The 13,402-nt window shown below is 32.8% G+C and overlaps 2 protein-coding genes across 3 annotated transcripts; both read right to left on the bottom strand.

Annotated features, from left to right (window-relative positions):
• Positions 1-337: 337 nt before the first annotated feature.
• On the bottom strand, positions 338-4,683 carry LOC124838125 (putative xyloglucan glycosyltransferase 5). The gene is made up of 5 exons (XM_047313646.2): positions 3,080-4,683; positions 2,288-2,596; positions 1,905-2,195; positions 1,610-1,723; positions 338-1,483 (listed from the first exon to the last, which is right to left on the bottom strand). Exons 1-5 carry the CDS (start codon positions 3,803-3,805, stop codon positions 839-841), a joined length of 2,085 nt encoding a protein of 694 aa, XP_047169602.1. The 5' UTR covers positions 3,806-4,683; the 3' UTR covers positions 338-838.
• Positions 4,684-9,808: 5,125 nt separating this feature from the next.
• Positions 9,809-13,016, bottom strand: LOC124838130 (UDP-galactose/UDP-glucose transporter 7-like). Of its 2 annotated transcripts, XM_088107066.1 has the most exons (8): positions 12,841-13,016; positions 12,690-12,714; positions 12,428-12,533; positions 12,086-12,331; positions 11,565-11,675; positions 11,302-11,460; positions 10,388-10,531; positions 9,809-10,204 (listed from the first exon to the last, which is right to left on the bottom strand). In XM_088107066.1, the coding sequence occupies exons 1-8, from the start codon at positions 12,989-12,991 to the stop codon at positions 10,040-10,042; spliced, it is 1,107 nt and encodes a 368-aa protein (XP_087963192.1). In that variant the 5' UTR covers positions 12,992-13,016; the 3' UTR covers positions 9,809-10,039. The 2 variants fall into 2 exon arrangements, with proteins under 2 accessions (XP_087963192.1, XP_047169608.1); XM_047313652.2 differs by having other exon boundaries at positions 12,690-12,871.
• Between the last annotated feature and the right edge of the window lie 386 nt (positions 13,017-13,402).

The raw sequence follows: 13,402 nt of genomic DNA, 5'->3' as shown, positions 1-13,402 counted from the left end.
AGATAGGCAAGACAAAAATTTATATGGGGTGTTCAATGTTATCACCGACATATCCATCCAAAGAAATGGCCTATTTTGTACTTGCTTGCTAATGGCATGTGCATTAGTTGTGGTGTCAACAGATTCAGTGCCCTCAACATTTTGCGCCTGTCACATTTTAGAAATCAGTTTTTAAGAACACGAATCTCTTGGAGGGACCACAGCAGAAATTATCAAGCCACTTAAGCTTGTCTCCACTATTTGCCTGCCGACACCATTTCCTTTACCCGATTAAAGCCAAACAATTAAAAAACAAGAAAATTGCCAAGGAACAGAGAACAAAGGGAGGAGGGAAGAGTTGGAAGAATAAAATTTATTGTTTAAATTAGATAACAATGAATGTACAGAAAGATGTCCTGTTTCACACACTCTATTTACCATGAAGGCACCTATCATTCGACATATATCAAGCTAGATGCACTGCATCCAGACATTTGGAATCAGAACTCCCATTCCCAATAACACAATGAAGAAAACTGAAGATTTTATACACTTCCTATACCATTAAACAAATATTCAATACCTGTATGAGTACAATGTGAGTAATGCCCTATAAGGAATACTTGCGATGAATCGTGTGAATGCAAAATGGATATAGAGTTGGATAATTGAGGAACCTTGCTTTGGTACTTGCAATCAGTTATGCCTTCGATACACCTGTACTGTGAATTTTTGGAAAGAAACGAAAGAAAGGATTTTAACTATACTTCTTTTTTCATTTTGTTGCTGGACTGCCACTTGGCTGATACACCAGTAAAAGGTATTTTCCATTCATCGTCTATGCTGTTTTGAACGAAAACTAGCTCATCTGCTCTCCAATCAAATCAAGCCCCACAAGGAGGAAGGTCACCCCTTGGAAAAGCAGGAAGTAGAAGTGAACTCCCTGTGCAGATAACAGACTCCTGATAGAAGCTGTGAGAAGGAGGAATGCCAAAGTCAGCTCTTTCTTATATATCTTATTAGTTTTCTTAACAGTTGTTGGAGCTGCTTCTTTGTGCTCTACAAGCTTTTGTGACTCCATAAGGTCACTGTCGGAAGCTCCTCTATGAATCTTTTGTTGTTCTATTGACTTGGCTTCCCTTTCTGCAGCAGCCAGTAAATCGGACTCTGATGATCTGCCAGCTTTCTTTGTCACAACCCATTCATAAGAGCTTCCTAATTGGAAGAGCCCAGATACCATTGCATTGAATTTGGTGACGGACATGGTGTTTTCGAAAAGGAGGTAGGGAACAATGAAAGGAAAAGATTTTGGAGCAGGAAGAATGTTAAGAAGTGACATAAACACAGGCACATAGCAGATCACCCACAAAGGAAGCTCTGCCTCTGGTACAAACATGGTTAGAGGAAGAATTATGCAAAATAAGGTGAAGGAGTAAAAGGGAAGGATCAGTTTCCTCAACAGAAAAAATAGCAGGATTAAGTTTGCTTTCTTCCATGCAGACACCTGCAGTTATAGAGCATTTTAAAGTTTTCAGGTAGTGCATATTATAAGCCACAATTCTAAGTCATCAGAATATGCTTTTCTTCATCACTACTCTAATTATTACTTCAACATGAGTATCAGATATACCTTAGATTTCACAATTGCTGGAAGACACAGCCTAAAAAGTTGCATAGGACCTGAATGCCAGCGGTGTTGCTGCTTCCTGTAAGCTTCATATGACTCTGGAACTTCACATGGTACCTGAAAATTTATAGATATAAGAAATTCACGATAGTACTCCAGGAACTTCACACAAGTTAAAATCCATAAAGGTGACATAACTAATCACATCATGCATATACAAGAACACTACTCTACAAGTGCGTTATCCACTTGCAAAAGAAAGGAGATATGGATGGAAAAGGTTGTCATTTATGATCACCTTTACATCATTTAGGAAGACAAATTTCCAACCATTGAGATGAGCTCGGACAGCAATGTCCATATCTTCTACAGTTGTCCTCTCTAGCCAGCCCCCGGATTCTTCTAGGGCCTTGATTCTCCAAACACCAGCAGTTCCATTGAAACCAAAAAAACTGAGAAATACCCCATTCACCTGCTGTTCTACCTCAAAATGAAAGCATAAGTTTATGTTTTGGAGACGCGTCAATAGATTCTCATCCTTGTTCACAAAAGACCATCTAGCTTGGACCAAACCTAGTTCGGGATTGTCCTGTAATAAAAAAAAAAATTGCAAGATATAAAAATATGTTAAACATGCTTCCCAATCATTTTTCTGAATATGTTAGAAGTTATTCACTCAACCTTGAAATGTGGCACAGTTCGCTTAAGAAAATCAGGATTTGGTTGAAAGTCTGCATCAAAAATAGCAACAAACTCGTAGTCTTTCACATAGTCACAGCTCATTGCAGAGTTAAGATTTCCAGCTTTGTATCCAGTCCTTATTAAGCGATGCCTATAGATTATATTGATTCCCTTCTGGCTCCATTTAGATACCTCTTCCTTAATTAACCACTGTATGCTCTCATCATCAGAATCATCAAGTACTTGAATCAGTAAACGATCCCTTGGCCAATCAATGCCACAGACTGCAGAAATGGATTGGTCATACACCTGCATAAAATCAGTGCATGCAAAGTAAGAAAATTATCTGTCTATCAAGTGTACTTATAGGTTGCCATTCATTATAGGAGTTAAAAAATAAATAAAAACACAACACAACATCATGAGAAAACTGTTTCTCCCTTCTTAATTACTAAGGTGGTGTCTATTTCAGAAACCAAAAATAATGATTACAATATCAAGTATCAACCTAGATGGAACTAGATGTCTGGATGTCAGATTATAAGTTTACTTCCCTCCTATTTTCCTTTCTTTTTTTAAGGTGCATTCATACAATTCATAAGCATTGCAAAAAAAAAGTAATCCGAACATTCTATTTACTAAGTTCCATTTTATTATGACATTTGCAAAATCTATTCTTGGCTTACATAAATACAAGCTGAAAAGAATATATTGAATTCGCTGCAAGCTTATTACTGAAAAAATAACTTGAGTTGGCACAAAGGGAATGCTTAAATTTGGTGTAATTCCTACCTCCCTCTCATTGCACATTGGAATTTGAACCAGAACCATGGGATAATTGCTTGCAGATCCTTCAACATCATCACTCTTGAATGGATCCCCATTAATCTTTGGCTTGACCTTCCTGTATTTGATCCAAAAGCACCCCAGGCAAAGGACCATGCGATCCACAGACTGGATAAGAAACAAAACGACACAAAATTTGGAAAGTGCCTGAATAGGAGGAGCAATGTACTCAGCACGAAACGTCAACCAAGCAACATAAGCCAAGTGGAGCAATCCTTCCAAATCAGAAGTACGAGGAATGTGCAAAGTGGGGTTCCCAAAATGCCAACCTTGAAGGTAAGCAACAACCTCAAAGGCCAGAACTGCCAAGGATGTCACTAGGAACACTCTAATGACTCTAAACAGAAACTTGCCTTTTTCCAACTTGTCACTCTCACTCTCCATAGCCACACCTTGTCCATGAATCAACCTCTTCTTAATGGCCCCCAGCAACGCCCAAAGCACAGTGGCAAACCAAGTGACACAGCCAACAGCACGGTGAGCCCTGAGAAGCAACACCCATGTGACTTGCTTAGCATTCTTGCCACGGCTTTTCTCAACTGGCCTGAATGCAGCATCTGCACCATTGATCTCCACAACAGAGAAAGCGGGGTTCTCCATTTTCACCACTACCGGTGTTCCCTTCTGTGTATCCTTCGTCCACCAATTGGAAAAGTCTAGCCTCGGAGCCATTTTCACACAATGGTGAATTGGACACAGATTCACACTTCACACACTGAACAACACAAGTATGCTACTCTGTGTGTGTGTGTGTGTGTGTGTAGATATACTTAGAGCAAGGACTCAACACATCAACCTCATCAATATTTTCTAGCACACATCATTGTAAAGACTAAAGAGAAAAGACTCAGATCTGGAAACTCATGTAAAACACTGCCCTAGATTCGAGGTTGCTCTTATTGGATGGAACCCTCTTGAAGGCTCAGCATTTAACAAAATGCAACACATAAAAGCCTAGAACGTGAATTGAGTGAGGCTCTTTTGTACTCCCAAGGATATCTAGAAGGCACCTAACATGGGAAAGTCACATTATGAGGGAAGGTATCAGCAGCTGTAAGACTAAGACGCTAACTTCCAAGTTGGTTTCCCTCACTAAATTCACTTACCGTTCCCATCCACTTTGACTCCAAAGAAAAAAAGAATACAAAAGAAAACAGAAGTTTTTCTTTCTACAAACACCTTTCAGTCATGCTTGAGAATAGTAAAAGAATTATAGAAATGTAATACTTTAATTTTAGCATTTATTTAAACAGTTGCGTCAGTATATTCACTGTTATCAGTGGTTACATTATGTTCACGGAATCCCCTAAACTAAGGCAAAATTAAACTTGACTGAGAAATTTTTCACATGAAGGAAACATAGTTGAGTGATTTGACTGGAATAGAAGATAAGATAACAATCATGAAACTTAGTCTCAGAGTAAAAGTAACAATTTAGAGCATATTAAATTTTAACATCAAAATGATAAAAGAAAAAAAAGAGTTACGCAACAGATCGAATAGTTGGAAGATAAGATTGAAGATTCCAGGTGCAGTGTGATTTATGAGTGTGGCTACCAGAATAACAATCTTTATTTAAAATATTTGAATGATAAAAGAACAACAATGATAAAGGTAACAATAGCAATAATGCCAATAACCAAAGGTGGGGATGAGACGCGTGTGAAAGGCTAAAAAGGGAACGGTGACTATTAAAAGGACCATGGAGACCAAAGCAAACTTTGCAAATGACATAAGCCAAGCCATCATCAATGTTTAAACCTTTTTACTTTTAATTATTGCTTGCAAAAGATGACTTGATTTGGATTATTAGAGGCCAAGAGGGGTTAATGTGCATTCTGTAAAAACCAAAACATTATTTAATGGAAGCTTCTTCAAGAATATTCCTTTACATTACCAGGAGACAGAACACAAACAAGGGTAAAATAAAAACTTAGAAAAAATGAAAAACCTCACATAAACTCTGGTCCCACAGGGGATCCCATGTTACCCAAAATTGTAGGATAAGCATTGTCAAATTTCCCTATGCAAAACTGCTGACAAGCATTGTGTGAAAAACTGAAATGAAAATTAGACAGATAAATTTAGGAATAGCAGAACAGAACACAAGAGTTTTTGCTGCTGGATCTGAAGTGTGAGTGTATATGTTGCAATGCACTTACTAGGATTTAGTTGTCACCAAAAGAACATAATTAATTAATGCAAATCCAACGAGAGTAATAAAGGGCCACCAGAATAGGATAAGCAAACAATTGAAAAGTATTTATTGCAGTGGGGATTTACACCAAACACTGAGGTTAGTAATTGCTAATTAGATATAATATGTGTGGATAAAATTAATTTGATGCAGAATGGAGCAACTACATATATAATCAATGAAAGATTATTACCAAGTGAGCTAAAGCTGCATGTTCACGTTTTTGTTTTGTTTTTATGGTATCTTATCTTATCTTACTATCATATGACTGAAGTGAACACCGACCCTTTTGTATCCGGTAGCAGTTGTTGCATAAATAACCTCAGAATGCCACTGTATATACATACCAGTGTATATATGCCATGTGTGGTTTCCTTGCAAAAGTATAGAATATATAATATGGATGGATATTACACGTAGCCAAAATAGTTTAATTACAATTTTATTTTGGCAAAAATTATTATATTATTATTATTTCAATCTCAACTCTCCTGATATAATATTATTAGAGTTAATTATTTATCTAAAACTATTATTATAATTTTGTTCTTAAATACCACATCGAAGTATTTAAGAAAAAAAGGTTATATTTAAACTATTTTTAACCTTATTTTTAAGTTATGTCAAATTATTAAGTATAGTAGAACAAGTATATAAATGAGTACAAGTTAAATATATTTTCAGTTATATAATATAGTGTAACTTGATTTTTAGTAAAGAGAAAATTAAAATAGAGGTTATATTTTGGAGATAGAATATACTGAAGATTGGTATATGTTTTAAGTAAAATATAAATTAAGGGATAACTATTTTTTAGGTAGATGTTATTTTTTTATATATAGTCAAGGATTTAATCTAGTTACTACTTGTGTCACTTGCTGATTTCACCCATAGAAATAAATCACAATGTGTTTAAGTAAAGAATGAACATTAAAGAGAAGATAGGGAAATCAAGAGAAAGGAAAACAAAATAATAATAGTAATAATAATATATAACCTCTTATTTGATTCTTGAAAGGAAAAAAAAAAGAAACAATTTTTTTAGAAATATCAATATTTAAAAATCATATATTAAAATAAATGTTCGTAGATATGCGAAAGAAAATTTATAATATTAATGAAAAGAATAAAAGTTCAAATAAGATTTTAAAATAGTTTAATTCATATATTTTAAAAATTTAAAAATATTTAGACGGGAGACAGAAATATAAGTGGGAGGGGCTTTAAAACAAATATTATTATATGTTATATCCCTTTCAAATTTTGAATGAAATAAGTAAGTTAAATTACAAAAAAATTTCCCCTACTTTCCTTTTCTTCAACTCATTATAAGAAAACATTAGTAAAATCCTTAATTATTAAAATTTTATCATAAATTAATAAAAAAAATTGAGCTAAATTTGGACAGATTTAGGATTCTTTTTCTTAAAAAACAGATAATTTAATTTGTCTCGTTAGTCATTATCGTGCCTTTGTCTCCTAATTATCAATCATTTGTTGTTTTCATTAATTAGCCTTGTCTGAACAATTTATAATCTATTGGAGTATTAAGCACCATAAATATTCAAAAAATATTTATAAAGTATTTATTATCATAAATATTTTTTTTTTTATTCATTAAAAGTTTCTTAATTTTTTAAGCATTTTATTGATGAGAAAGTATGATAATTATCTATTACTCTTCTCCAAACAAAGTTTGAAAGAGTTACATTCTTTAAAGAATGTTTCTTTAAGAGCAATGAAAAGTATGCTAGATTGTTTAAAGATGGTTAAAAAAAAAGAAAAAAAAATGATATTGTTCTTATTTTGTCTAATAGTCCTTAAGAGTTGAATATAAAATTGTTTAAATACTTTTTTCATCTTTTGAGACGTCTTCTAATAACTTAGAAAAAAATTTACACTTCAAAAAAAAGTATTTGATATAAAGAATAATATCAAGTTCTCCCTTAAACCTACATTAAAAATGAACCATCAATTCTCTTATATTTCAATCAAGTCTTATACTCAATTTTTAAACTATATGAATGGTAAAATCATATGTTTTTCTAAGTGTCATGAATATTTTAGTAGATCTTACATTTTTGCATGTGAGACTAGATTGGCCCGACAACCTAAAATCTTGACAGACACTATCTTAGCTGGGTTTCAAGAATTGATTTGAAGTATGAATGAACGTGTGCATGACTGTGAAGAAGCTGTTTTTGTTTGCCCATTCTAATCTCTATCTCACCTTTCTCTTCCATCAATTATAACCTTCCTTTCTACATTATAATCTAAAAACTTATAAACTTAAAAATGTTTAGGACACATTTTTAGGATTTCATGAATGATAGTCTATTTTTAAATGAGTTAAAAGTTTCTCAACCATTTTTTTCAGCAGTTTTTGGGATTCATTTGTTTCAACTAACAAGATTTAAAAACTATAATTTTAGAAATTTTATGAATCTTGAACAAAACTTACTACTCACAATGAGTATCAAAATAAGTGACTGAAACAAAAAGTTTTAGGTATCATGTGAAAAAATATTTTCACGCCAGAAGATATTATTCTTTTCTTAAGGTAAGAGCAAAATCTGCAAGATAACTTTTTTTATGAATTCTTGTAACACAGGAAAATGGAAAAGGAAATATTTGTCACATGATATATATATATATATATCACATTCAATAATCTAACAACGGTCTCTTGTGTTGCACAAAAGTGGGGACGGCTGAATTAAATTTCACACTATTCTGCCTTTTTTTTCTTTTTTCCAATATCATGCATATTTATAATTAATTAAAATAATATTAAAAAAAAAGTAATAAAACACATCACGTAGCCAGCAGCCTCTGTTTTCAAGAGAACTGCAGACAGAACACGAGGTGGAGGACATAGATGCCACAACAAACTAATTAGATCAAATATCTTCTTTTCATTCTTTCCTATTCTATACATCATAACATCTCACTCAATATTTTCCTTGTTTCATGTATGGACATGCACTATGGGATATTTATATAATTATGTTCTAATCCTAATGTTGAATAATTCAAATGTAAAGTCTAAGTGATAACGAGTAAAATAAACAAATGAAAAAGATATTTATATAAAAGTTTATTAACATATGTCATCTCATTATCTCTAAACAACTTAATCATGATTGAAAAAAAAAATCACAATCTTTAAAAAAAATATAAGATCATATTAAATAAAAAATAATAAAGCAAATAAGAAAATTGAACACATGAAGATAAAACAAATGCTATGTACTTAGGAGTGCGTGTGCATGTTCTACGTTCGGTGGCCTTTCATTCTCCAATATACTGAGGCAAATTTCTTTAATTAGTTTGGTTGCCTTTTGGTATTAAAATAAACAAATTTTATGAGAAATGCTAGTTCTATATCTTTCAATACTTTCTTTCTCACCTACTATTATTAATTAACTGGAATTATTCTTACTCTCATTTTTATGAGTTTCACTTTCAAGTTGTTACTTTTATACATCCACAAATACTGAACATATAATAACTATTTAATTTGACATTTTTAACAGAATTATGATATATCATTTAAAATAATTATAACAATTTTTTTAAAAGAATATAATATATTTATTTAAGAAGACAGTGTTCTCAAGCATTGAGTTAAGGTGTAAAAATGGTCGTTAATTAAATATATTGAGACCTAGATTTCGTTGAAATGCAAAAGGTTTCAAGCATAAAAATGGCATTTTTTTTTAATTTGTGACGATTGGATTTGGAGTGTGTGTGTTTTTCTATCTCAACACTCATTTTTCCAACATCCCAAAAACAAGTTATCCGTGAAATTTAACGGATTCCATTGCCAGTAAAATCATACTTTTCATTTCATTTAACGAGTCATGTCAACTATTATACAAGATCAAATTATGTTATTTTATTTCCTTCTGTCAACCATAAGGCTATTATTATTTATTTTTATAAGACTGAATTTTCTTATTCTTTTTCCTTTCTATTACACACCATATTGATAATCGTAAATAATATTTTTCTTAATTTACTACAAACTTTTTTTTATATTATATTACACTAACTGATTTAACAATTATATTTCCAATGTTTATTTTATTATTTTGGCATTAGACTTAAAGATATTGAAGCTAATATTGATACCTAATACTTGCTATTTTCAACCATTACACATTACATTATTTTTCACATCTTTTATACCACCATGAGTTATGGTGTTATTGGCCCATTAGCCCGATTTCTCTTTCAGTTGTAAATTGTTGCTATTAGCATATGTTGTTTCTTTCTTTTATAAATATGGATACTGTACACTTCCTGTCTGAAGAGTTTAACAGTATACATTTATTTATTCATAATTATAAACCAAAATACTTTATAAGTGTCAAAATTACGCATAAATTACCACAAATATAAGGCCAGAACTATGCCTTACTGTTTGTCAGGCGCTTTATACTCAACTTCTGTGTTGAGAATAAAATAGACTCTGCTTACAAAATTCTGGTAAGCATTTGAATAATAAAAGTACAATTATTTTACGCAATTCCGAATACCATGTGTCAGTATTACTACATCTTAAGCTCAGACTACATGAGACTGCAATTACTGTAAAATTATACGCAAAAAATAACTAAACTATCAGTTCTTACAATCAAGTAAATAAAAGTAAAGAGACAGTTTATGTAACTGTTAGTTTGCACCGCAACTTATCAATACCAGTTCTATTTACGATGAGCTTCCTCATCAGGTACAAGCTTCGTCGACTTACTTCTTTTCTGCTGATATTTGGCAAATGAATACCACACACCGCCAGCTGTATTGATAACCAATCCAGACACATTCAAAGCATGGACTTGAACACCACCCAGTAAGAAGAAACCAAGGGTCTGAAGAAGGAAAAATCAACGGGTTTAATCCTTGCAGTTAAAACTAGAAACAAATGAACATAAAGGGTATGCAAGCAAATTAAACTACAAAAGGAAAAAGATGGATAGATAATGTATATATGTATGAACTCGGCCTGCTGTGACAGTTTTTCTATGGCAAACACAGAATCACTCCCAGCTTACCGTGGAAACAACCCCTTTGAGAACGCCAACAATAGTTGTAGTTAAGGCTGAATTAACAATTGTACACAAGAACATCGTGAAGTTGAGAACAATGCCCATCACCAATGAAAGAATAAGAACCATCAAAAATGAAAAAGAATAACTCTGCAAAGGAAAACAAAATATTAGCTTTGGCGTCAATTCATCAATAATAAAACATGGTACAGGTTTGTCATCTAAGTAGATACTGCAGATTTTTAGCTTTTCCAAAATATGTTGCAAGCTATGACTCCAGTTGTCGACCATCAAAACGACTTTTTGATGATCCTTCCACAAAATGATTACTAATTTAATTTAGGAGAATTGAAGGAAGTGAAACAAGTAATCTATTGATTTAATTTACAACTGTAGAATATCTGGTAAATAAAAGGACAATTGTTTTATGGAAGAAAAACGGGCCCAGATCATGCCAAAATCAAAAGTTGCAGCTTTGTCTTGTTTTCCACCATACAACAAGTGATCTTAACCTCACACCCCCGTGTTCTTTTTCTAGTTAACATACCCAATCCTAAGAAACTCAAAAATCACATGCCCAATGGACCATTACATAGAAAATTTGCTCAAAACCACAGAGCGGACAATATCAATAAGAGGAAGGAAATATTAGTGCATATATAATTTCTTTCTATTTGTCCAACAACATAGAAAAACTATCATAAGCAAATGAGCATATCTGCTGTTTGGGATTAACTATAGCTATCACCGAGGCATTTACCAGTTCCTTGTGAAATAATTGAATTTATTTTATTGTTCCATGTGAAATAATTGAATTTTATTTGATTGTATACATAAACAGATAAATGTCCAAATATTCAATTCATTCTAGCATAATCATGAATCAATCCAAATACCAAGAACCAGATTAACATTCTGACCTGTGCAAATAATAAAGATAAAGACTTTGGGAATTCCCCAGTGGCTATGATGAGAAACATCAAAAATGGAAGAGATAAAAAACTGTTATAGAACATGATTTCCAAGGATGAAAGTCCATCCTCAGCACCAGATCTTTCCACCAGCACAAGGTACATGGTCTGCATATATGAGTAAGCAGCACTATGAACAAACAGTGCAAAGTTACAGCGTCGATTCAGTCATAAAATTATGATTTAAGAACTAAGATATGTGAGCATATCACCTGGAAAAAAACGGAAACAAAAGCCATGCTATACCCAAAAAGGTCAAAGGAAAAATCTCCGAGGGCAGCAATGAGAACTCCAGCAGCAATCAATATAACTGAAAGAGCCACCTTAAATTTGAAAGAGAATAGACATATTAACATATATCATCTAAAGAGAAGAAAAGAGCAAAATGCCACCAATCATTATAAATCGCACCCAAGGCTATACACTTCAACGTTACATCCAGTTCATTGTTTACAAGGTACCATATCCAATTTTAGAGTCCACCACTGATCAGTATTTCGACAAGAAGATCATAGTTTATTCTTGTTTGCTGCAATATCTAATTTTTAACATCGTTTAAATTCCATTACCAATGATTCGTCCCCCTTTCTAAATTCCACAATTTATTTTCTGAAAAACCTCCTTGTTGCAACTAAGTTCAACCAATAAATTTCACAGTCTCTAATTGTCGTATATATAAAACTATTTTGATAAGGTGGACAGAATGAATAAAACCTCAAATAACAGCCAATACCTGAGATGTAGGTCTCCCCTTTCCCGAGAAGTACCCAGCAATAAGTACAGCAAGTGGCGTAAGCCTCTTGATCGCAATATACATTGGGATATTGACTCCTTTCAAACTGGCCAAAGCAAAAGCAACATTGGCATTATAGAAAATTGAAAGCGGGAGAAGTCGCTTGGCCGTTGTCATTTCCAGTCCTCTCGCCTTTGTGAATCCCGCACGTCTACCAACATGAATAAGCAAAGAAGTAGCCAATTGCTGAAAAATACAAATGTTGTCACTATCAAGAAGAAAGAGAAAAACCAAAGGGTCGAAAATCTGTTATCTTATCATCGGCAAAGGCAGTAGTAATACCTGCAAAGTGAGAAGAGTCATTGAATATGCATACTGCATAAGAACAGCCTTGTTGATAAAAACCATGGCCATGGAGGCAAACCCATATGCCACAGCCGCGAACAAACTACGTGCAAACAAAATCTCAGTCATGGAAGCTATTATGACCCTTCAATAATTAAAATTTCTAAGAGCAAGATTTAGCGACGAATCTCAATGAAGAACCAGTCATTGAAAAGGTGAATTGCGAAATAATGAGGAAAAAGAGAAGCAAGTGGAAAACCTTGAGAAGGAGCTGGTTTCTGCATCGGCGCGGATCTCCATGAGTGATTAATGGCGAGAACGAGATCCAATAAGTCAAAGATTAAGAAAAAAAATTGATAATTTAATATAGAATTAGGCGTGTAGATGAAATAATTAATGAGAAGGGAGAAATTTAGTTGGAAAAAGCGAAAGGATAAAGGAATGAGAATAGTAAAAAGAAAAGAAAGGGACAAAGGAAGAGAAGAGTGACACAGCTGGCGCAGTGTGGCGTTTCATTCTCGAGTCGATTCTTCGAAGATGGCATGCACCAAACTTCGCCATCTCATTTCGATTGCCGCCATAGCTTTCACTCTCACCTATTTCGATCAGTTATTCATATGTAAAAATAAATAAAAGTAACTTTATTCAATAATCAAATAATTGCACCTTGTGATAATAAGTTTCAATAAATTAAAAATCTACTAATTTAAAAATGATTTTTAATTATTTCAATTGATTTAATACTCTAGTGTGGTCTAAATACAACATTTAATTAACTATAATTATAACGTTTGACATAATGTATGTGGAAAATTGAGTTTGTGTAATAAATATAAATCTCAATATAAATACCATTTCATAATATCACATTATTTAATTATGAAAAATGTTTTTTTAATAATTTTTTTTATAACTTTTTTTTTATAAATGATAGTTTGTGATTGATATTTTCAAATATACAAACCAATACAA

This window comes from Vigna umbellata, chromosome 2, assembly GCF_029865625.1.
Source record: "Vigna umbellata cultivar VRB3 chromosome 2, Vumbellata_1.0, whole genome shotgun sequence".
NCBI classification, from domain to species: Eukaryota; Viridiplantae; Streptophyta; class Magnoliopsida; order Fabales; family Fabaceae; genus Vigna; species Vigna umbellata.
This window is presented reverse-complemented; position numbering and strand designations above follow the sequence as displayed.